The 25,134-nt window shown below is 39.2% G+C and overlaps 4 protein-coding genes across 4 annotated transcripts in view; all 4 read left to right on the forward strand.

Annotated features, from left to right (window-relative positions):
• Positions 1 to 25,134, forward strand: part of LOC108103336 — a 146,021-nt gene that overhangs the window by 52,709 nt on the left and 68,178 nt on the right. The window lies entirely within an intron of this gene.
• Positions 5,110 to 7,124, forward strand: LOC108103333 (low affinity immunoglobulin epsilon Fc receptor-like). The gene has a single exon (XM_017208769.1). It carries the CDS (start codon positions 5,601 to 5,603, stop codon positions 6,792 to 6,794), a length of 1,194 nt encoding a protein of 397 aa, XP_017064258.1. The 5' UTR covers positions 5,110 to 5,600; the 3' UTR covers positions 6,795 to 7,124.
• LOC108103335 (RNA polymerase-associated protein Rtf1) lies at positions 7,993 to 9,547 on the forward strand. Its single transcript, XM_017208771.1, has one exon. The coding sequence runs from the start codon at positions 8,632 to 8,634 to the stop codon at positions 9,457 to 9,459; it is 828 nt and encodes a 275-aa protein (XP_017064260.1). The 5' UTR covers positions 7,993 to 8,631; the 3' UTR covers positions 9,460 to 9,547.
• Positions 9,689 to 13,600, forward strand: LOC108103331. Its single transcript, XM_017208767.1, has 2 exons — positions 9,689 to 11,608; positions 11,673 to 13,600. Exons 1-2 carry the CDS (start codon positions 9,854 to 9,856, stop codon positions 13,032 to 13,034), a joined length of 3,117 nt encoding a protein of 1,038 aa, XP_017064256.1. The 5' UTR covers positions 9,689 to 9,853; the 3' UTR covers positions 13,035 to 13,600.

Raw genomic sequence — 25,134 nt, forward strand, 5'->3', positions numbered from 1 at the left:
GCCGTGCACTGAAACTTAACGAGAAATGGTGCACAACTTTTAACTGTTTTTCACTTTCAGTATAGTTGGAAAATGCGTCCGGAAAATAAGAGGCAAGACACAAAATTATAATCAAAGCAGGCAGAATGAAGTGCAGATAAATCTGCAGACTTCATATAAGTCATACTCCAGATTTCCTTGAAACAACTATCTTTAAAATTCGTTTAATGTATACTAATTACTTAGTCTTAGGTCAGAGTAAAAAGTTAATCTTAGATATATATTGAAAAAATGTTAGTTAAGATCACCAGCGAGAATCTGGTGGTTATAACCTGATTGTTTTTAATTAATCGATTAAGTGCTAGGAAAATGCCTGACAATTTCCAAAGATCTTCCGAGAATGGAGGATGCTATATCAAAAAGGACAATGGCGGTTTTGGTAAGCCGGTGCTTTTCCGGCAACACCCACCATTTTCGTCGACTTTTCCTTTATGAGGGCATGTCAAAAGGAGCAGCAGCCTCCGATGTGGAATGAGATTAAGGACAGCCGACGGTGGGGAATGCGAGTATAAAAAGGACTTCCTCTTAGACGACGCTTTTAGCTAAATTGCGACAAAAATGGCAGGAAGATTCGGTGACAGAGGCAGGCATAGGGAGGGGGGGCTATAGGAGGCGACAAGGACTAAAATAATAAAAGAACAATGTCGAAAAGAAGTTGGGCACATAAATAAGCTCTCAGTGTCCTGTGCGTGCGTGTGTGTGTGTGTGTGTGTGTGTGATTAGGATAAATGTCTTGTGGCTGTGTCTGTGTAGGTACCGGAAGCGGATATGCGCTGCAATTGTCATCCAAAGATGGGCCAAAATGCGTGCCTAGGTGGGCACCCATCATAATCATTATACGTCCCCAGCTGTCCTTCAAGTTTTCTACATTTCCCCCAACTCATATTTTACCCAGTGTTGTATTTACCGCCCACCTGCCACATTTCCCGTTCCCGACCCCCAAGCTCGATTTATTTGCGCATTTGTTTGCCTTTGTCGGCACTCATTCATATCACAAAACTCACACCATCGGAGAATAGCGAACAGGAAAAACTCCTCCACATATGCTCCAATTTTTCCATTTTCTTTATTAATAAATACAAGGAAGGGAAGTACAGAACAGAGCGGGATGATAGAGAAAGTTACATGGTCAGAAATCATTTATGAATCATTTATTCACTCGGCTTTCGTTCATTTCGTTATCTGATTCATTCATAAGGTTGCGAAGTAAATGATTAAAGTCTTAAAGTTCGCGAACGAATGAATGATTCATTTGTAATTTATTCTTTACATTAATTGAAGTTCTGCAAGAGGTTATTAGTTATTTTATGTTATGCGTATGTTAACTTTAAACGAGTTTCTTGACTGTATTCGTTGTTGATGATATGGAAAAAGTTGATTCAATCTTATTAAAATGGTCTATAATGGCAATTTTTCAATGTGTTGATTTAAAATTTATATTCCTGGTAATTTTTTGTTATATTTTGTTTTGTTTTTATTTAAGTGTTGGTTTGTTTTATTTAGTAATATTGGCGATGTGCTTTTCTTAGCCCACCTCGTTGGTCTTTAATTCCACCTTGACTTTTGCCCTTAGCGACTGCTTCCGGTGGGTGCTGCCTTCCCCGCAGTTTCCCCTTGGTTTCTCTCGCTTTCCCCCCCATTTTGGGACCTACTCTTCACCCACTCGGCACCAGCCACCCGCTTTTCCAGCTGTCATTCAGCGTATTTCCGCCTGTTCACAGTTAATTGCGGCTCAGCAGTTAATCGTCATTACGGACACATGTGGGACGCCCACGCCCCAGGAGGGTTTTCCACCCGCTTCTGGAAAATCTCCGCCCACAACTGGCAGACCACCCCAACCCAAACCCCAACATCTCATCCCGCATATCACTTACAGGCTGCTCTGGGATGCCGTTTGTCTGTTTGCGGTTTTGATTGTCACTTGATGTGTTGTGATTATGATGTGTGTGCCTCTATCCGCCACGCCCACTGCACCCACAGCGCCCACTAATGTGGTGATTTGTGTAAATTTACTTGTCGAATGCCCATCGATTATGTTTGCTCTTGTTTGACAGGCGTAATTTTATTTTTTTCCCTCTTGTGCGCTCCTAGCTTAAATTCTAAGACACCAATATCCCCCCCACAACCCCCAACCCCCTCCTGACGAGAAAAAAAAAAGTTTTTCGGTGGCAACAAATTTATGCTCTCACCTGCTGCCAAACGCATAAAACTGAGCCAAGGGTAAAAACGAAAATCATAATTTCGCGCTTTTTACTTCTTTGTTTTCAAGCCAAAGTCAAAAGCGGAGGACAGGTGTAGCAGGTGTGTTCAATGCTCTCGACAACTTTAACACTTGGCCCCACACTTACAAAGTGGGTTAATATTACAAAAGGTTTAAGGGCCTCACTCAAATTTGTCACCGGAATGGCCCTGCTAATTTTCATATTTTTTTTTCTTACAAATTTTAAAAGAAAGAAAGTTTATTTTTTCCCTAACAGAAGGAAATTTATTTGAAGGTAGCTGGATGTGACCATGAGTGTTAAATTAGGGGATTTTTTTTAACCATTGCAATGTCATTAAAAAGAGGAACTTTGTGTTTAAAAAAAAAAGTAAAAGAGGAAAATCGAGTTGTGGCACTGCAATAAATGCTTCCATGTCGCCTGTCAAACAAAAGCAGTGCAATTGAGCAACTTTTTATTTTAGCTTCTTGCAGCTCGTGTTTGCTATCTGTGCCATACATTACCTCCCCCCCCCTAGCTTTCTCTCTCTCTCTCTGCCTATTGCTCTCTCACTCCCACTCCCACACTGACTGTCTCTTTCTTTTCCAGGCTGTCCCTGTCTGACAGCTTGCCTGTGCATATTTGAATACCCAACATGGCTCATATTCAACTAATTAGGCGAGTTTTGCAAATACATTTTCATTATTGTAATTCTGCACTAGAGTAAGGGGGCGTGGCAAGTTGGGAGGTAGTCCGGAATCAGCAAGAAATGAGTGCAGGCAAAAAAAAAAAAAAAAAAAAAAAATGAAAACACAACTGCAGTAGGCAACATGCTGGCAAAAGTTTCCCATATGCTAGAAAAGGAAGGGTAGGAAAAAAGGGTAGTGCAAAGAGAGGGGTTTTGTGGGGGGTAACAGACACCGACACATGTAGGCCGAAGCATTTGCATATGCATACGGAACGAAAAATTCCTGGAGGTAAAATGCAAAAAGCTGCAACTGCACAGGGCAAAAAAAAATCCAACTGGAAAAAAAAAATCGTAGCAGAAAAATCCAACTCAAAATAGCAAAAGAGCTCACGTCACAGACAGAGACAGAGGTGGAGTGAAGGAAAAAAAAATGAAGGGAAAGAGGCGGGAAGTTGGTGCAAGGGTCTGGTGGTTGGGTTTTTGGGGTTTTGCGGGGCAGACTGCGGTGGTTTCACACTGAAATTGGCCCAGACTGAAAAATTGAAAGGCGAGAAGCGGGCAAAAAAAAAAACCAAAAAAAAAATCCACATGACTGAAAAAGCAAAGAAACGGAGAAAGAAAAAGACGGGACAGGGAAGAGCCTACAAAAAAAAATCGGAAGTAAGACTTACACGCAACCAGAGTTGATTGTTATAAAGGAAGACCACAAATTAACAAGATAAAATTATCAAAGAAAATGGGAAGCTAGCAATATCTGACTATAAGCGTTTGTTCTTTAACGTTAAAAACTACTTTAATTTATTATTTTAACAAATTTACATACAAATTGAGGGCAATGTCACTGTGCATCTCAAAACTAAAAGCAATGTGACCTTTGCTGTTAATTTAAAGCAAGTGAACGTAATCTAGTGTATCTATTCAGAACTGTCTTTCAAATTGAATTGTCACATAACGCGACTATATATAGGCCGCCATACCTTTAATGTGATATCTAATCTGCTTGGACTGCACATTGTCCAGCTGTCCATCCAGCGTCCGGCCTGCTTTATCCAGCCTTCCTTCGTCCTTTTTCACTTCGCGCTATGCGGCGCCATTGCCTTTTCCTAAGCCCAAAACCATTAACACTTGTTTCTGTCATTTTACATGAAAAGCGGAAGCGCTTTTGTTTCTGTGCAACAAACAAGTTTCCTTGCCTCGCTGCCAACTGGCAACTCGCAACTGGCAACTGCCCCTGGCCTAGTCACATTTCCCGCCCACTTTCCCTCGTCCTTTGCGTTTTTCCTTTTTTTTTTTTTTTTTTGACATGGGTATCCGTATCCTAGATTCGTTCTTAGCCAGCCAGCGTCCGCCGCGGTTCGTTGTACAGGAATTTTCCAGCATTTGAGTCCCTGGATTTTCTTTTTTTTTTTTTTTCATAAGTGCGTTTGCATTCTAACAGCTCAAATTAAGTTCACTTCAAATATTACCAAGTAAAGTATTACCTAAGCCTGAATCACTGAAAGCTGAAGCTATTAAAAAAGACTCATGGTTTGGGTTATTGTGGTCTTCTTCAAGGTAAAATTATAAGAGAAAGGAATGTGACCATGCACTCTTAGGAATAATCCCAATGTTATCATATATCCCGGGAAAGAAATTGTGTTTTGGTTTTCTTGCATTTCATTTAGTTTTAAAGACCAGCCAGTTAAATACTTATGTGTACATTACTGGCCAGTCCTGTTGGCAACGTGGGAAAGGGTTATGGGCTTGTCATGTCAGCCAACTGGATGAGGGTTCCGCCCCCATAGAGCTCCTCCCATGGCCATGGGTGCACAACTTTTTGCACAGCCTGTCAACGTCAAGGCGTGGCTCAGTGCCCTCCATGCCGGTGACTGTACTTCGCCCCGGGCCCAAAAAGGTGTTCGGAGGAAAAGTTCTTGAGCCTTGTAGACTTGATGTTGGGTCCTCACCAGCTGATGCCCAAGTGATGGATGGGTCTCATGGCATTCAGCATTCAGCATTTTCTAGAAATTTTCGTACTCTTGGCCACTCGGTTTAGATTATGGTATTTGCATGACGTTCAGGTCTACGGCATTTTAATAACTTCAGCGCCATGTGATTTGTTTTAATGTTAAGGGAGTGTGTTTTTTCCAACTGCATCATATACGAGTATTATATCCATATTTAACTTCTTGATCTGAATCATCATTTGTCTGACTAGTGTGTTGATTATAAAACAAAGTACATTTTCTTTCTGTTTGAGGTTGCAAATAAGTTTAATCTGATTTATTACAATTCTCAGAACTCGGTTTATAGGCGTTAATCTAAATGCACACAGCTAGGCTGACAAGATAAATTGTGCGTTTTCATATTTCATAAAAGTAGTCGAACTTTTATACTCTAACTTTCAGAAGTTATAATCTAAAATAAGATGTAGCAAAGATATTCTTGATTAAGTGTATACAATTCTCTAAATATTTAAAGAAATAAAACAGTTTTTACTTTGCATATGCAAATTTAATTACTAAATCCCAAGATGGAATGATAATGTATTCATTGCTTGGTCTAACTTAATCACTGGTTTTCCATCATCAGCGATAAGGAGTATTTTTAGAAGCTGACTTTTATCAGTTCTTCAACATTTCAACAGTTCAGTAGGCTGTTAGAGCTCTCTTTGGATAGTTATAATTGTTACAAAAATGCGGACCCCGACATCCTTCCTAGTCTGCTGTTGTATCTTTTTTAAAGTCCTTGGATCTTTGGCATATTCTGAGGAAAGTGATCAATCCATCTGTGTACTAAGTGATCCGCCAAAGCAATGTGGGCAATTCTGTTCAAGAAAACTCCACCCGATGCTAAATTTGATTCCGGATACCGTGATAAAGCTCGATAAGATACAAGGTGAGCAGCAAGCCATACACACCAGACTCCAGGCAGTGCAATTTTGGCTACAGGTGCAATGGACATTAATCAAGGGATCGCTGAAGGAGATCAGCCCAGAAGTTTTCGAGGCGAGACTAAACGAGACTGAAGCACAACTTCTGGCTCTTAACTCCGATATTAAGAAAGAATTTAAGTCGTTTCAGTTAACGATGGAAGGTCAATTCAATGCCAAACTCCTTGAGGTCCAAACAATGCTGGATGATCAGAAAATATCTCTCCAAGAATCCTGCAGGAATACCATAAAGCAAAAGGATTTTGAGGTGATGTTAAACAGGACGGTGTTAGAACTGGGTTCACAATTGAAACTCGTTGATACCGAACTGAAGAGACCTCTTTGGCTTCTTGAAAACAAAGTGGACAGTCAACTTTTGGAAGTGAGTTCTGGGCTGGAAAGGGAATTTTTGAAAGTGAACACAAAGCTTGATAATCAGCAAACAGGCATTCAAGTATCCCTGAAATCGATTGTCAAAAAAGAAGAAGAGTTCGAAGCAAAACTGCAGCTGCTGCAGTCCAAAATGGATGCCCAAGAAAGAGATTTTCGGAAGATCCTTGCCAGAATCGATTCCAAAATCATCCCACCACAATTCCAACAAATCGACAAAAGATTCTTTTACATTGGAAATGAAACTAAACTGGATTGGAGCACGGCAGCAGCCACCTGTCGTAAAATTGGTGGATATCTAGCTTCGATCAAGGACCAAAAGGAACTGGATGCCATTCAACCAAAGCTCGGTTTTATCACATACTGGCTCGGAACCAATGACCAGAAAACAGAAGGACAGTTTATATCCGAGGCATCCGGAAAGAGGCCCTTTTTGAAGTGGAGATCTGGAGAACCCAATAATTATGGTGGTAATGAGAACTGCGTTGATCTAAATCGCGGAACAATGAATGATGCCAGTTGTTCTAATATAGCTTATTTCATTTGTCAAGCGGATAAGGAAATCTAAATATAAGTTTGAAAGGCATAACGAAAGTTTTCCAATGATGGTATTCAGTTTCCGTAAAATGTTTCGCAAAGATATTTGTCCAAATTCCTACAATACACTAGCCCCACTCTAAAGGATTTCTTTTAGAACTTCTTGTCCCAACTTTCTACTCCAGGTCATCGTATCCTTCTACTTAAGACCTTATCTACCTTTATCTTCGTTGGTGCACTTCAAAATATTAGAAATTTTTCAAAGGAATTGAAGGAAAAAATTATAAAAAACTTTCTAATTTGGATTTTAATTATGGCGAAACCATAATCCGTAAATATAAAATATATTAAAAAATGTTAATAATGAAAAATGAAAAAAGGAATATTTCCAAACATTTTGTGCACAGTGTGTACTTCGCTTTATGGCCAAAAAAAAAAAAAGAAACCATCATCGAAATCGAAGGGAATTTCTGTTGGTCAGCTCATCGAAGATGAGAAGGTACCTGCAAGCCGGCAGAGGATTGGGTAAGGTGGGTGGGCAAAGGATATGGGATATGGCCAGGATAGCGATACTGATGTGGCTGTGAATGTGGATGCCGATGTCGATGCCGATGATGATGATGATGATGACTGAGCTTGCATAAACGAGTTTGCCCTTAAGTGTGTGCGCATGTTGAAGGATGGGACAGAGGATCCAAAGACTCTCTGCAGGATGGTGGCTTTGGGGTGATTGGTGTGGGTGGATGGGTAAGGCCGAGGAGCAGCGCAAAGAGAATTTGTGCGTGAGCAGCATATTCGATGTGCCACACATACAGCCAAGTTATTTATGCAGACTCACATACAAAGCATGCAAAGATTTTGCATTACCCCTCCATCAGGCAGTCAGGAACCACCAACCACCAACAACCAACGCCCAGCCATTAACCCACCAAACACCACCCACTGAATGGGCTATGTGCCAGCATCAAAAGGAGCATCTGCCCGGGAGGTCCGCATACAATTAGCTGCAACTGTAATTAAAGCAATTGTATAATAAATCTTTTGCCAAATGGGAAAAGATCCACAGCCCCTCTATCTGCACCCTTCTTTTATTCCAGCAGGTATGTATGTATATAATCGGATAGTGGGTTTAGGGGGGGGCTATAGGGGGTTAAGCAGCGGGTGCCAAGTGAAATGCTAGCCAAGGAGAAATTGCGAAATTAATATAAATTTAATAGTTTGGCCCCTGGCATTTATGGAGGGCATAAAACGAAGGCGGGTCGTTAAATGCATTCAAACGAATGAAAAATAGAGGAATATGGACTTCAACGATACCCTAGAATCTTTAAAAAAAAATCTTTGCACTTTTACCCAAAAAAATGAAATTCTGAAAACTTTAATTTTATAACTTAGAAAACTATTTTCATAGTTTGTGAGGTATAGCTAACTTTTAGGCAGTTGATGGATTGTTCCCAAAAAACCGACTATAAAAGTTGTAAATCTGTATGCGAGGGTATATTAATATCCTTCACACCCAACAACATGTAAGCTGGTAAAATCCTTTTAAAATTTGGCCGCCATTCAAAGACAATTGAAATGCCAAATTAATTCTGCACACAACACTGGGACAATAAATGTTTCGAATTATGTCTTTGTTTTAAGTAGATTAAATATGTTAAACGATGAAGAAATGTTTTTCCTTCAAATTTATAATTTAAGATGTTTCTAAAGTAAAGCTTCTTCTACTTTTGAGAAATAAAGTAGGCTTCCAGTATTGTATTTTTCACTCTTGTCAGTCTTAAATTTTGGTCTTAGCAAATCCATAAAGTCATCGAAAAATTGTTTAAATGTTTAAAGTACCATTTGGTGGAGTAGAGAAGACCATTTGAATGTCCGGCCAGAAATACAGGCGGACTCGTCGTCCGGTGGCGGAAATAATCCGTGAACTGAGGCATCTCCGCTCCTCTCCCCTGCGAATCAACGACGAGAATGAGTTGTGGGCTGAGGGTCATGAGAGGCCGCCAACACCAGATCTTCCTATCGACAGTCGCGATCAATTGGAGCAACTGCGTCTAAGTCGCCATCGAATTGGCTTGCTTCTGCTGCGACCTATGACCTTTGAGCAGGCAATTACCGGATGCTTTGTTCGGGTGAATATTAATGGTCCAGGGGAATTGCCGAATTATCGGATTGCTGAGATTCTGGGCGTCGGGGAACTAGACTATGGCTATAAAGTCGAGGATATACCCACGAATTTAACATTGAGGCTGCGCTACGAAGATCTAGTGGTGCACCATGAGATCACCGATGTATCCAACTTGCCATTTACCCAAGAGGACTTCGAATTGTGGCGGGATATTTGCATTAATCAGGCCATCAGCCCACCCACTACTCACATGGTGACCCGTAAAAAGATCGAATTATATAACGCTCAGCAGTGCGAGGCCAAGCCATTGTCTCTGATCCAAAGGACCTTCTCACTGGCACTGAGACCACCGCAGAAATGTGGCATCATGGAACGCCATGGCGCTGTCTATCCCTGGAAATTGAAGCATCCATCCCCAGTGGTTCCGGAACCACCGCCCATGCCACCGCCAGGAAATCCACCCAGGGGTCTCACCTATCGCCCGAAACATGAATTCTTATCCCCAGATCTCAAGGAAGAGAAAGAGAAAGATACGGAGAGGAATCTGCCCCAAAAACGAAATCTGAAATAGATGGCAATTAGTCGACTATTTAGATAACCAAACCTGTACAATATTAAATCGCATTCAATTGTAAAATATATAAATGGTTAACAGATAATATTTATTTCGATTTTTGTTCCAAATCTATATCAGCAGCATCTTGAAATCAGGTCTAAGAGTAAAACTTAAAGTCAGCTATACGTCATATCATCGACAAAAATGAAAAGTGTTGGAAAAGTTACTGCCTTTCAACACCCGACATCCAGAATGTCTTTGATTTCGACAATCAAGTAGTCGTGTGCTCCAAAATTCAAGGGGAAAACTACTTTCTACTTCAGTCGGCAGTCATACTTCATCGTTAGATCGGGCAGATTTTTATTTCTACAATTTTTTCCAAATTTATATATCTTTTTTGTCCTTGAATATGGGAAGTCGCGAGGTTTCTATTTTGGTACTTTTAAATTTATCATTGTCCGACCAGTGTGAAGCGACATCCCGTTCAAGACAAATCTTGAAAAACCACTTCTGGGACGAGCACGCCACAAGGATTCTGTGTAAGATTATGAAGTCGTCTGACAATTCTGTAGAAATCCGCGTGAGAGCTGCTGAAATTTTAGCAGACCGTTTACGGTATATCGATTACTGGGAAGCTCTGAACTTGCCACAGAAAACTGAAATATTATTATATCTTCGAGAGGCTCTGCTATCTCTGATGGAAGAGAATGTGGAACGATTACGTAGACCCGTTGTGCTAAATGTTAAAATTGCAATTGCACAGATGCAGGAACGCAATGATGATTGGATAGCATCGGTCTTTTGCATAATACAGACTATGTGTGTTTCGCAGCAGGAGTCACATCGGGAATTGGGCGCCTATATATTTAGCCAAATGGCAGAGATCGCATTTTATCCTTTCAATAAGTATGTAAGCCGTGCTGAGACTATCTTTATCGATTGCCTAGAGAAAGCCGATAGTGAGGCACGTTTGGTGTCATTGACCAATGATTTTTTGATCGCTGGATGGATGCGTACTTTGATAGAGCGACGAAATGAAGTTGAGGTAGGAATTGGTATATATACATTATTTATTGGTATGCAAATTAAACTAACTGAAATTCATTTAAAGAATGGTGAAGTTTTGGATAACTTTATGCCCACAATATTACGCATTATTCATAGTTGGCCATATAAGTCAACTGCGAGGTATACCTTCAATGGCATCAAATTACTGGATAACCTAATGAAACATTCGCCGGGCATAGTAAGTCGTGAATTGAATAGGTTAATACGGATAGTTGTCAGCCTGTTCGAATGCGAACGTTTGGAGATACGACAGAGTAAGAAGGCCTTGGACATTCTAAAACGTCTTGTTATTGGCAATGTGGAGAAGATCATCGATCTGGAACTGATGGATAGAATTCTAGGATTCTTTTGCACTGTCTTGAGCGTGACACCAAATCGAGATTCTAATAACAGAGACGATTTTCTGGACACATGTCGTGCTGAGAATACTATTGTGGGCTCAGCTGTAGACATGCTGAAAATGCTCGTGTCTGAAATGAAAGAGAATTTCTGTCTTTATTTGTCCACCTACATATATAAGATGTTTTCGGCAATCAAGGCCCGACCTCCGGCAAACTATTGCGCTGGCATTTTTATATTTTTTGCCGCATTAGCTAAAGATCCCAACGTTCCTTGGGATATCATTAATACCTGGGAAGTTCTGGAGTTGGTTGAGTTAGGACTTTATAGCAAGGACCAGATGGTAAGACAGGCAGCCCAATTCTCGTTGGCCACGATCGTAGAGCGACTGCAGCCGGATATCATTAAATATTTCAACTATATTATGTATATGTTCTACATTAGTTTTTATGATATTCTTAATAGCTTGAACGTGGAAACACCCATCTTCGATTCTCTAATAGTGTTGTTAAGAAACATGCGAAGCGCAGTCCTCAAGGGTCATGTTCCTGATCTGATGGATTACTCTCTAAGATTTCTAAAGTCAGACTACAGTTCGATTACGGTAAAGCAGAAGGCACTAAGTGTTATCGCAATTCTCGGGGATTTAGTTACGGATTCTCTGGATCCTTATTTCGATCAGATTGTGGATATTGCCTCGTCTTGCCTATTATTTAACAACGGTAGTGATCATCGACTCAGAACACAGGCCTTCCGGGTAAGCTAAGTTTTGTTAATACTACTACAGAGGCTATAGGTAACTGTATTAATCTGAAATCTAGGTTTTCGCAACGTTAAGGCGAGTGAGCATGGAAAAATTTTCTGCCTACACCGTTGATCTTCTCGATAAGTCTGTGCGAGTAATGCAAAAGGAAATAGTAGTGTCGATGTTTATTTATGACCTTTTAGGTCAGCTTTGTGCAGCTTCACCCGATGATTTCAAGATGTACTTTAACATCATTATCGAGTACGTATTCGAGGAGCTTAAAAATGACTACGAAAATGAGAGCAGCGTTGAGGAATTTGCTTACTTCAAATGCTCTCTACATAAAGAACGTTACCAAATTCCCAACAGGCGTTCAAAGGCTTTAAATTGTCTGAAATCCATGATTGTTAATCAGCAAGAATTGATTGTACCTTATATTGAGGAGGCCATCAAGGTTTCTTTTGACTGCATCACTCGGCGCAATGATTATGATGTGCAAGCCGGCTTATCTACAATTTCCAAAATCATACTTCATCAATGGCGATTGGATAAGGTGAAGGCCCGCTCCTTGTGCTCCAAGTATCTGCCCAAGCTAACACGCCGTATGTTGGATACTAACTCCCCGGGACATGTGATCGAGTGCCTTGGCTATTGCAGATCGCTGCTTAAGAAACTTAAACGGCAATGCTGTCATTGTTATGATGGCCTGTTCACTGTAATTCACTTGGCTCTTAATCGAAAGCTCCCGTGTCAGTCCGAAAAGGAGTTAAATTGTTACAAACATCGCTTGCCCAGGGACTGGCGTAAGCCACCGTGTTGGTGTAACCACATTGAGAAAGAGTATGTCCTCTTAAAAATGGCAAAGAAAATGCTTTCATTATTTGGAGAGGTCGTGGGACCGAAGATATTTATCGCCCATGTGCAAACGATTAATGGACGATTTTTGTGGCGACCGAGGAAAAACCGAAATATGGACAAAAAGTTTTTCATCTGCGAAGCTCTCATCGGTTGTTTGGAATCCCTGGATTATAAAGCCTGTCGCTACTATCAGGCGATTTCTAAATTTATTACCCAGGGTATAATTGATCCGAAAAAGAAGATTCGCAACCGCAGCTTTGACCTGTTGATCAAAATCATGCAGTTTTTATACCGCAATCCGAATGTAAATTCCTTACATCTGTCTAGTTCTCTGATAAATGCTATTGGTAATCCTGGCGGCCTAACAGAAAAACAAAAGCAAGAAGGATGTTTGTTGGGCTGTCATATGATTTTGAAGGATAATGAAATGTTTCCGATTAACGATTTCCTGGACGTGCTCTTCGATCATTTACCATTAACGAAGATTCGAAATGCTCACTTTGCTAACAAAACAGTGGCCAAAGCTCTTCAGAAGCTCTTAGATGATGACATCGTACCCGATCGTATATCCCGAATATAAACGACTTTTTTCAGAAGGTCTTTGAAGGAGAATGCGGATTATAGTTAAGTAATTAGTTCAAAGTATTAGGTTCTTTGTTGGATTTTTCAAAAGGAGGATAGGCAGGCAGGCAGTGAGCTTAAATTAGATTTCTTTAAGAAAAGGTTTTTCATAAGGTTTCTTTCTTTCTTTTCTTGGAAAAGCTCTCTTTCGCACCTTTTGGGATCTACAAAATCAAGGCAAGGTCTATAAATTAATTAGTTTTCTTCAAAAATAGGTTCTCTGTTAGGTTTCTCAATGCCACTACAAGGGAAGGGTTTCTATGACCTTTTTCACATTTTTTTCAAAACTATAAACCTATATTGATTTTTTCAAACTTTTGGCTTAGATCATACTTTTGGGCTCTACAAAATCCAGAAATGAGATCAATTCAACATCAGGGTCTTATTTAATTTGGGTTTACAAAATTATTTACAGTAAACACTGACATATAAATTGTAACATGCCGGAACACGTGAAAGGTTTTGATAAAAATGCTGACCCTTTTTTTTTTGTAAGTGGTTATAAAAATAAAAATTTAATGTAAACGTGGCTTTAAATTAGTGGGCGGGCGGGCTGGATCTGTTGGTCTCTAAAATTCTCTTTGCAATTAGCATTGAAAGAGCAAAAATTGAGAAGAAAAGTTGGTCAGAAAATTCGACCTCCTTTTTCGAACACCTTTTGTCCCAGCGATGGCGTCACCTGGCGGCTAGCCCCCGCGGATTTGGAAGCAACTTTGAAACGCTAATGAACAACAAACTTGGGGGCAACGTAACGAGAAATGGCAAGTGGTAAGAGCGAGCGGCAAGAGTGGCAAACTGGCAACAGAATATCGTCAATAGGGCAAAAGAAATTACGGAAATTAAATGAAATGCAATTAACCAGCTAAATGAGCAAGGACGCCGCGAAAAAAAAAGGGGGTGGGCTGGGTAGGTTGGTGTGTTGGGTGGTAAATGCTCAACACAATCAAGCGACTGATGAGCAATTAGGAAATGTAAAATTAGCAAGTGAATTTGTCCAAAAAGGGGGAGAAGACAACAAGCCAATTAATTAATATTTAATTGATTGCAAAAATTCCAAAGCAAGATTTTGGGGGGTCAACTTTTTCACAATCTTTTTTTGAGGAATTTTCTCATATTGTTTTTTTTTATGTAATTTCTTTTGGGTAATTAACGTTTGTCCAGCAAATGTTTTTCTCGTGTTAACGTTGTTTTATTATTATATTTTCCTTGTTGGCTTTCTTTATGATTATGCCTGTTTGTTGTAGCTGTTGCTCTTGCTGTTGTTGTTGTTGTTTTTTTCAGGCTTCAGCTTTATTTTACATACACAAAAATGTCACTTAATAAATTTTACGACTGTTTTATGTTGTCGCTTTGGCCCTAAAAACGGCAGCGAAATAGAAGGTGGGATATGGCCATAACACGCCCACTACAACACGTAGTATCCATAAATATAAAAAAAGGGAACCGGGCCACGCCCACACACATGTGGAGGCTGGCCTTAACCCTTGTGTGTCAGTGTGTTGGCATGTGCCTTTTCCATTCTATTCTATTATTCGGCACTCTGCCCTTTTCCCCTTTCGTCACGCACATATCCTTTTCCTGTTTTCTGTTTGCCTGTTTTTCTTTTTTTCTTTTTTTTTTTGGCCTACTCCTGTTGATTCCCCATGATTTGGCTAAATTAATTTCGGGCCATTCTGATGTTGCAGGGGCTTGGGCGTAATTAAAAGCCCAATGGAAAAAAAAGAGTAAAATAAAAAAGATTTAGGGCCAAGGAGGGGCCCAGAACATCATGAGTTATGAGCGAGAGATGCTTTCAAGTGGCTTTACGGGTGAAACTCGTAAATTTGGCATAAAGAAAAAGGGGCAAAATAGCTCGCCCCGCTTGTACCGGGTAAAACTTTTGAACATTTTAATTTGCCCCTGCATTTGCTTTTTTTTTTTTTTTTTTTTTTTTTTTTTGTACAATTTTTCCTCTCTGTCAGTGAAAGTCATTTCCAGTGTTTAGAGGCGGCACATGTTTGGTATTAACCCCTCGACTTTGAGTCCTTGACTTGACTCGTTTTTTTTATTCTTTCTGTGTTTTCTGAAACAGTTTGGCTGTTGATGTTAGGACTTTTGGTTGGATTAAATGCGCACTTCCACCTGGTGACATATCTTTTGGCTGCTGTTCCTTGGGCTTCTTCTTTCAAAAATCAATGCACTGGCAAAAAAATCTAGATAAATCTTGATAAATCATAACTTGGTTGTCTTGGAAGTTAATTACATTTACATTTATTCAAATAGGATCATAAAAAAACGATCATATTCATTTTAAAAAAGGTTTTCAAGTATATTAAATGCAATATAAGGTCTAACTCTTTTCTTTCGGTGCTTATGTAAGGGAATGAGAATGAGTGGTTCGGCAAGATGGTCGGCAATCAGTGAGCATCAGATTCCAACGTTGAACTTTTGGCCAAGAAGTCATGGTAGGGAGCAAAAAGGGGCCAAAGGGGGTCGCTGCTTGTCATGGCATCAGTCAAAAACTTTGCCAGCAACTGAATTATGTCATTTGCTTAACATGGTGCCCCATCGCTCCACATGGGAAAATATATATATTCGAGTATACATATATATATATATATATGTGGTTCAGGGGGCAAAGTCATGGAAGACAAGGGGTAAATAGCGGCACATGTATAGCATAAAAATAGAGAAAACAAAAACCAAACGGGCCAGGTAAAAAAATATGGGAAATAAACTTGAGAAAACCGAATTGGAATGAAGACGATGAAAATGCCAGAAGCAGCAATCAAGCGCAGTGATATGGGAATTTGTAAAGTAACTTTGAAAGGAATGATGGGGATTTTCTAAGATAGAAAAAATATTTTCAGTAAATATGAGATATATATTCTATATTTGTATCGCTTTCTTTATAAATTTTATTTATTTATTATCATTTAATACTACCTTAATAGCAACTTAACTTTACCCCAATTTGTTTATTAGGATAATATAAAAATTACTTCACTTTCATCGACCTTGAGACCACTGTGCTTGTGACGTGGCCGCCGCCATTACATAGCCGCATATTTTGCGTTTTCACATTTTCCGCTTTTCATTTCGCCGTCGTCCGACGTTGCTGCTGTCGCCGCTGCTTCTGCGGCACTGCCTTGAATATTTTTCTTCAATTTTATTAAAATTATGGAAATGAATGAAATATCTGCTGCATCCCATTCCACCCTTTTCCCATTTACCAAGCGCATCTTTTGAGCAAAGAATTTATCGAAAATTGCAGCAGCTGCAAAATTGTCTTCCACTATTTTCCCTGCCCATTTCTACTTGTCCCCGCTCGCTTTTCCCAGTCGCTTTTCCCATTGGCTCTGATGCTACTGCTACTGCTGCTGCTGCTACTGCTGCTGCTGCTCGGCTGCTCGGTACACACCTGGCCAGTGGCAAGTTTAATAATCCGTTTCGCATTTTGCGTTGATGCGAAATCAATCGATGTGCATCGAAAATGCCCGGAAGGAGCAGCAAGATGGAGCTCCAAGGTGGGGCAACTGGGATGCATAAATCCAACTCATTTGCATGGCCAAGGAATCAAGGATGAGCCGCCGGCAATGCCATCCAATTGAAGGAAAGTCCTTGTGGAGGTGACCCCATAATCCCTGTCCTTCTCCCTCTGCTACACTTCAGAAAAATATCAGATATTTATGAAAATATAACCCAATCCAGTTCTTTTTTTTAGTATGTAAATTAATATTTAAAGTTATTTTTTTAATATATATTCTTTGTTCTTGAAAGTTATAGAAATTTGCATATTTTTCATAGTGTGAGTTGTAATTTAGTTTTTGCTAATTAACGAACACCGAAGCGTGATTCCTGATTCTAAGTTTACAAATCGGATTTCCTTTCCTTAACGAAAAATCCCCCTGGCTGGTCTGCTGGCGACTTTCTTTCTTTTCATTTTCCAAACCAACTTTCTTGCATTTCCCTTCCTCGAGGGTTGCGCCATTTAGCAGGTTAATTGCATTTCATTTGATTTCTGTAATTTCTTTTGCCTTATTGACGATATTTTGTTGCCATTTTATCGCCGCCGCCGCCGCTCCCCCTCCCCGGAAAACCCTTAAGTTTGTTGTTCATTAGCAGTTTCAAATCAGCAAGGGCTGACCGTCAGTTGGCGGTACCCAAGGGGACGGAAGGTGTAAAAAAAAAATATATATATATATGTAAAGCGAATGCTTAGCTCAAGGGGAAAGAAATCTTCTTCCGTTTCCTGTTTTTCATTCCCTGGCTGCTAATTGCTTTGCGTTTTAGTGGAAAATTCAATTGGGATGCGTTGACAATTTGATTTCTGGCAATATTTTTCGCATTTTCGCACTCAGGCAAAGGGGATTTGGCAATCAATCACAGGAGTTCCACCACGTCTATTGCATATGTTACGGCAAATCTATTTCGGCCATGTGTGTGCACATTTTTTTACAGTATCTTTCATTTCCCTCCCAACCATACATGACCGAACAAAATTTAGCATTTTTGCTAAAGTTGATATGTATATTCGATTAGTTTAAATATTTTTTTGGTCATTTTTATTTGGGAATTTTTAACAAATAATTAAAGAAAATTTTATTGTGATTAAGTTACTTTCTGGAGAGATTCCATTTTCGGCTTATAAAGATTGCAATGACTCTTCCGTGGGTCCTCATTTTGTATGAATTTCGGAAATACATTGGAATGCCTGTGGCTTATGGATGACAATTAGTATCCCTGCTAGTCGGCTTTTGCTGCTTCTGTTCTTGCTGCTGCTGCTGCTGCTGCTGCTGATGATGATGATGATGATATCCTGGCCATGTCCAGTTTTCAGAAGCAGTTGCAGTTGACAGCTTAGAAAAATCACCGCAGGAGCCTCAAGTGTTTTCCTGCGGAACTTTGATGAAGTATTTGTTGGCTAGACAAATGTGACATATCTGTGGGCGGTGGGAATAGCCTATTCTCAAACACACACCTAAACATTGCACTGTAACAAAATATGGTAATGCCTGAGAAAAGAACAAAATTTTGAAATTTATTTAAAATTTTTATAGAAGTCTTTATTTTTCTTAAAAATAAATTGAAAAATATAGTTTTATTAATTTAAAAATATATGAAAAGATAAAAACAAAGCTTGTGAAAGCCTTTCTGCAAATGGCACAGACTTTCCTCAGTGCAGATCCCACGTTGACCGAACAATCTGTCATTAGTCATCTTCAAGTGGCGTTGAGTGGAATTATGTAAAGAGCCCCCCTCAGCTTTCTGGCCGCTCCACACTGAAATTAATCTTATTTAATTTGAATTTTTATTTAAATAATGAAAACGCGTCCCCGAGAAAGTTTTGTTCTTGGGGTAAATTCCCTTTTCTCCAACGTCCCTTCTTCTTCTTCTTCTGGCCATCTTTATTATTTTTATTATTATTATTATTAAATGGCCGCGGACAGTCCATGGGCGTTCGGTTGTCGTTGGAGGTGAAGGGGCCTGGGGGCGTGGCACGTGCTACTTGTGGAACACTTTCCAATTTGTTGGAACCCCGGCAAGCTCGAAAACAATTTGTGACCCCGAGAACTGCAAACAAACCCAACAATGAGAACAAACAAAGTTCTTGGGGATATATATGTATGTATATAAGGGGAAGAGGGGGGGGAGTGAAGAGAAAGAGAGGTGCTGTGTTGGTGGATCATATGCCACCTGCTGCGGGGGGTGGGGACTGAGGGGGTGGCAAAATGGTGGGCGCCAGTCGTGTGTCATTCTGCGGCAGTGCGCGGCACGAAAATGATTTATGAGTGAGCTGGGCCAATGGTCTCCTTTTAGCAGAAGGGGGATACCGGGGGCCTGGTGACCCAGAGCAGCTTTAAATAAATGACAGGGTCAAGGGGATGGCGGTTCACAGGTCCCGGACTCTCATCACATTTGTCGCATGAATGCGAAAAGGTTTTCAACCATTTAAGGCCAGGAAACCCTCCAAAAAGGGTATTCTAAATATTTTCAAAACATTTTTCTAGGCATTCCTAGAGGAATTCTAAAAATCAACATTTTTTAAATAATATATGTAGTTTCATAAGAACTTTATATTGGCAGCTAAAATATTTAATAATTATTGTTTCAAACTTTTAGATAAAATCTGCAAAAAGATGAAAGTATGTTAATAAGCTATGAGAGGTTTGAGCCCTCTAGATTTACTCCAATATATAAATATTGTACATTGAATCGTAAGATATAGATCCAACTTGATGATTTCAAATAGGTATTTTCCACAATCTTTAAGTTTTCTAAGTCTTCAGCCATTATCTCATTTTCGAGAACTGAAACTGCGAAAGTGAAAGCATTTTTATTTTAATTTTTTTTTTTTTGGCGTCCAAAGATTCATTGTCCTGGCAACCTATTATTTCTTTTTCGGGTATCCTGTTGCCTTGAGCCGACTTTTTAATTGCATTAACACGCTAATGTAAGTCGCATAATGCCGACAGCTGTCCGCGCCCTCCGCTTCCCTCCTCACCCTTCTTGACAGAATGCCCTGCTTATTACATATTTATGTTTATACTTTCCCCAATTTTTTTGTTTTGTTTTTGTATTTTGGACATTCTCATCTCGAAGAACGTTGAATAAATTTTAATTGTCTTTCTGGGTGGTCCTGTGTGCCCTTGTGTTTTGTACGCCTCCGGGCGGGGCATTAAAGAATATTGCTTTGGAACATATGGACACAGGACGTCGGTTCAGTGTTGCCTTATTTTTTTTCACCCCGGCCTTTCATTGTTGGGAGGGAAATAGTAAAAGCACGGCGAAAATTAGCAGGTCGCCAAAAGGGACAAGGGAAATTTCCTTCTTACTTGTGGGCCATAAAATAAATTCCATTATACGAGCGCCTTTGTTGTTTGTTTCGAGGGGCTGTGTTCGTTTCCCGCTGCTCGGTGTAATAATAATAAAAGCCCAAAATGACAAGCCGAACAAAATGGGCGGAGCTTGTACTTTGGCTATGCGAATCGAAGAGAGCTTAAATAAGACAGAATGACAGCCAGATGATGGCCAAGAAATATATTAAGCGCCATAATAATATATATTTATGATAAATAATAATATTTTTGATCTTAATTGAGTATTTTTGGATTACTTAGAACGGAAGGGGGAGAATTACCTTTAATCTACAGTTGAGTTCAAAAATTTGGGTAAACAAAAATAAATCAATTGAATATTTAAGCAGTAGGTCTCACCTTTGGAGACACTTAAATCAGGTAAAAACGGCTCCTTGAGGTGCTGGAGAAAGTCCTTAAAATATTTTTAGTTTAAAAACTTAGGCCCAAGTGGACTGAAAAGGCTAACACTCGCGTGGAAAAAATAGCTAAGACTAAGAAAATTTTCTACATACCAAAAACAACAAAAAAAGGGACAAGAATGTTACACTTTTTCCCATTTTGTGTAAATTTAATTTTATCTTCGTTTTGGGCGCAACAAATAACACATGGCTATGTCTTCATCTCTTTCGTTTGGTTGTGACCCCTCCCCTTTCTATGCAAGCCATTTCCACAGATTTACGTAGCTCACTGGGCAATAATAAAGAGTCTGGCACACCCACTTTTCCTGGTGACAGTCAAGTATCTTGGCCTCTTGGCAAGAGATTTTACCAAATTTTTTTTTGGCACTGGGCTAGACCACCACGCCCCCACATTTTTTTTGAAGGCGGCACAAAAAACAAGGCAATACAATGGTCAAAGACAGAGAACGAAAAGCAATTAGTTCCTTTGAGAAAAAATGCATTTCACACCATTAATCTAAAATATCTAATTATTTTTATCATTATTATTTTTTTAATAAGATTCTCTAAACTGAAGTATAAGTTTTAATTGAAAGAAAAATGCGTAAATATTCTAAATGCAAAAAGAGAAAAAAGAAAAGCTAAAAAGCAAGAAGAACACAAACCCAAAGTGGAACTGAAAAACCAACCACAGGCAAGCTTTTTGTAAGCCAAGGTAATTGACTTTATTAAACATTATTGGCCTATGAAAATATTTAAGAATCCTGTAAAGTTATGAAGAGAACTTTTCAGGAATTTGGAAGTTTGTGAAAGGAAATTTTTCCAACCTTCTAATTGAATTGCCAAGATATTTCCAAAGTATTTCGCATTTTCATGCATCGCCTTAACATATTTTCCTGAAATTCCAAAAGGATAAATAAGCAAACCTAATAAACCAAAGTTTATTTTTTTTAATAGACTTTATTGACAGTTAATATTTTATACCTAATTTGGTTCTATTTAGTTTTCTCCATCACTTGGACTTTAAGCAGATGAAATGTTTTTTTTTTTGGGAAATTTGCGAATTTCATTTGGCAAAAGTCAGACGCTCACCTGCAGTGATGAAAGTACTTAGCATTTTGTATTTAATTTTCATTTCTGCATTCGCATTTCAACTTTTCACTCTCACCACACACAAAAACATAGAGGAAAAGCTTCGAGGCGTTCTAAGCACGTAACTATCTACCATATATGTAGAAAATTGGGGTCAAAAATGTAGTGGAGTTCATTTGATAATGCAATATTTTTATATATTTAATTTAATTTATAAGATCTATAGTTTAGTATAGAATAGTACCAAATACTTTGTACATTTATTTAAGGTTAAAAGTTGTATTCTTGAGGGCTACTAATATTTTGAACATATCTGTATATACAGCAGGGAGATGGGAACAGTTGATGTGTCATAAAAACTATTTTCCATTGAAATTTTGTTACACGAGACAAAAAGCGGAGTCAAAGTAATCAGACCCGGGTGGGGGGGGGGTTGGTGTTTGTTCAGGTGGAGGCTAAGGCCCCAGCGACAGTTTTCGGACAAATTGCTCGGCATGGGTTAAGTGCGGGGGTGTTGAGTTCAGGTCGGTGAAACTTTTTACGGCCGAACATGTCCGGGCATGCAAAACATTTGAAAATGTTAATTAAATTTCTCCGTGCACTTCGTCTTCTAATTGGTTGGGAAATTGGCATTCGGTGCTAGCGGCTAGAGGGACTTTGGGGGGGCTGTGGGGCGTTAAAAACACGTTTTCCCAGGCCCAAAATTATATATTTTTGGGACCACTAATCAGGCTGAGTCGTCCTTCTGCGATTAATTAATGCGAACATTTTGTTGCCACTGCAATTGTTTTGGGCCAAAACCACACATACATATACGAGTATATTTCAATGTAAATATATTTTGCGATCTGAGTACCTATTATTATTTAAATTTTCGGCAATTGTTATTGTTATATTATGGTCAAACATAATTTCGGCAAAATCGAAATTGTTTCGTGCATAAATTAAGGACAATTTATGTCAAAAGTTCAAATGCGATCGATACGTAGGGAGAGGCCAAAATAAATCAAACGGTTTTGTGTACTATTTTCTAGGTATTCTGAATTTGTTTTTAAAAGGATTTAAATTAAGTACTTAATTCGTATGCTAACTAAAAGCATAAAGCTAGGTAGAGTAAACAAATGTTACAAATTACGTTGGCTTGGATAGGAGGAAGGCTAATTATTTTTATGATCGGAAGTTTCTTTGACTTCAATTAGAAGAAGTGGTCAGGCAGGTGTAAGCTTCTGCCTGGCATTTTTCACATTTTCCCCATAGAGGATGAATCTTAGGACATAGGAAATTCAGTTTTTTTTCTTTTTTTTTATTTGCTTTTGTTGTGCAGAGGACGTTGGTCAAAGGATTTTATTAGTTTTTCGTTTATTCGCCGACTGCCTTAACTTTTCCGCTTTGGCTCCTTGTGGCTGGCCTGTGTGTAATTTCTTTATATTTGTGGCTTTTATTACCGAGCCACACAGGACCAAGGACCGAAGTCCTTGTTGTTTGCCTTTCGCTGCCTCGTTGTGTTGGTTTTGCTAATTTTTATTTATGTTCTTAAATGCTCCTTGCCGTGCCAACGGGCCACGCATTTTTATTAATTTTATTTCAGCGTGATTATTGTGATTAGTTTGCTGCTCTCCTCGTCCCCTTCAGACTTCAGCCTTTAGCCTTCAGCCTTCGGTTTTATTTATTTGTGCGCGACGACGACTTTGTCGAAGTAATTTTCATAAATATTTTCCTCCCTTTTTTCCAGGGTTTTTCGACCGGGAGAGGGTTGGCGATGGGGTAGTCGGCCATCGGTTTATTTGGATTAATTAGGAGAAATCCGTTTGGCAGGGATCGAAGGAAAGTTGGCCTAATAAATAAAATTAGCATATGTCTGTGTATATGTGGTAAAAATAATATTAGCCTTACAACTTATTTGTAAAGGGTAAAGAAGTGCTAATAAAATAGTTAGATAGATTAATATCAATTAAGCAGCCTTTACTAGTATATTCTTTCTGATCACAGGATGTGTTTTTTTTTTGTGAAACTTCAGTGAGTTTGTTTCCGGTCAAAGCGGATATCCTAACCAACTTATGGCAATCTCAATAAGCTGACCTATAAAGCTTAACTATAGTGAAATGCTAGTACTAGGACTAGGGGAAAAATAAAGTGGAAAGTGCATTAAACCTGCGATGAAGCCTATTTTGTGAACAGTAAATCGCCTCAATTTCCACCTTTCAACATGTCTCGACATGTCCGCGTTCATCGTCTTCGTCCTGCTACTGTTCGTGTGTGTGTGTGTGTGTGTGTGTGTGTGTGTGTGTGTGTGTTAGTGTGGTACGGCAGTGTGTGTGTGTGCGTGCTGAGTAGGCTCTTGAGCCGCACAACACTTCCGGTTGCCACTTGTGAACGAAAAGCTTTTCAGCCTTTGAGTGTTTTTTGTGGCAGGAACCAAGCAGACATTCCAGACATCCCCTCCCCTGCCCTCTTGTTTTCTCTCAGTGTGTGTGGGTGGTTGTGTGTGCTTGTCGCGCAATAACAAAAACAAAAGGGAAATCCAAGGGGCATTTGGCAACTGCCAAATACCCTAGAAACTTTTATTATAATTCCAAAAAAAACATTAAAAAACAAAATAAATATGAAATATAGAATATTTTTAGTTTAAAGCTTAAGTGTCCACTTTTTCAGTTCACTTTAATTTGCAATATATTTAAAAATAATATTAATAATTAAAATACCAATCATTTAAATAGTTTTATATATTATTAAAACTCAATTTTAAAATTTGTAATTAATCTGTGATAGTTGACTGTGATAGTCACTCAATTTCAGGGTACAAAAAACACATTTTTGGCGAGAAAGTTCGAGTCAACGTCAAAACCCCCAATGGTGACCCATATCCAAACTGCATTCTCCTAATGGACTGACAGTCCAGGACAGATCCATTTGGACATCTTTACTTGATAATTCGCCTTTCGGCTTAACCATTTTTAATCCATTAAACATCAGGTTGTCTAAACCTTTTACAATACTCACAACCGTTTTTATTGTGGTTTTGTGGCTTTACTTTGATTTTACTAGAATTTACCAAAAGGCTGTTCTTTTTTGGTTAGATTTTTTGGGCCAAGAACAAATGTACTTGTCAATTTAAGCCTTTTATTAAAGGTACTTTTGAGTGTCTACCAAAAAATGTACTCAATTTGTTGCGAAGATGGGACACTGCGTAGGACTTTGCTTAATTTCTTATCTTTTGTTTGTTTATTTATCTTTCCCGTTTCGGTTTTTTCTTCTACCAAAGTGTTTTTATGACCAATTTGACGAATGACCCCACTGGCATGGGTTAAGCGGGAATTTGGTGGTTCATGGAATATAGAAAGTTCGATTCGACCGATTTTTGCCTAATTTATTCGCTTCTATAGCTCATAAATATACGAAAATTGGTTCAAAGGGAAAGAAGACGGCAGTTGACTTATTGAATTTGCCTAAACGTACGAAAAAAAAAAAATAGAATAAAAAAGAAAGAAAGGCCGCCAATAAAAACATAAGAGCAACGCATAATCATCAGACGGGGGGTTTGGTGGGGAGAATGTCGAGAAAGGTTGTTCGGAGGGGTGGTTGAGGCGTGGCTGGAGGCGGGGTCGGTCCTAGGAAACGCCTTAATGCCCCATCTAATGGTGCAAATAAATTTCAACTAAGGAATTTTTATAGAGAGAGTCATAAAACCAAATGGCTGCCAATGTTTTGCTTTCCCCCGGTCGTAGTAACG

Source organism: Drosophila eugracilis, unplaced genomic scaffold (assembly GCF_018153835.1).
Source record: "Drosophila eugracilis isolate 14026-0451.02 unplaced genomic scaffold, ASM1815383v1 contig_2161, whole genome shotgun sequence".
NCBI classification, from domain to species: Eukaryota; Metazoa; Arthropoda; class Insecta; order Diptera; family Drosophilidae; genus Drosophila; species Drosophila eugracilis.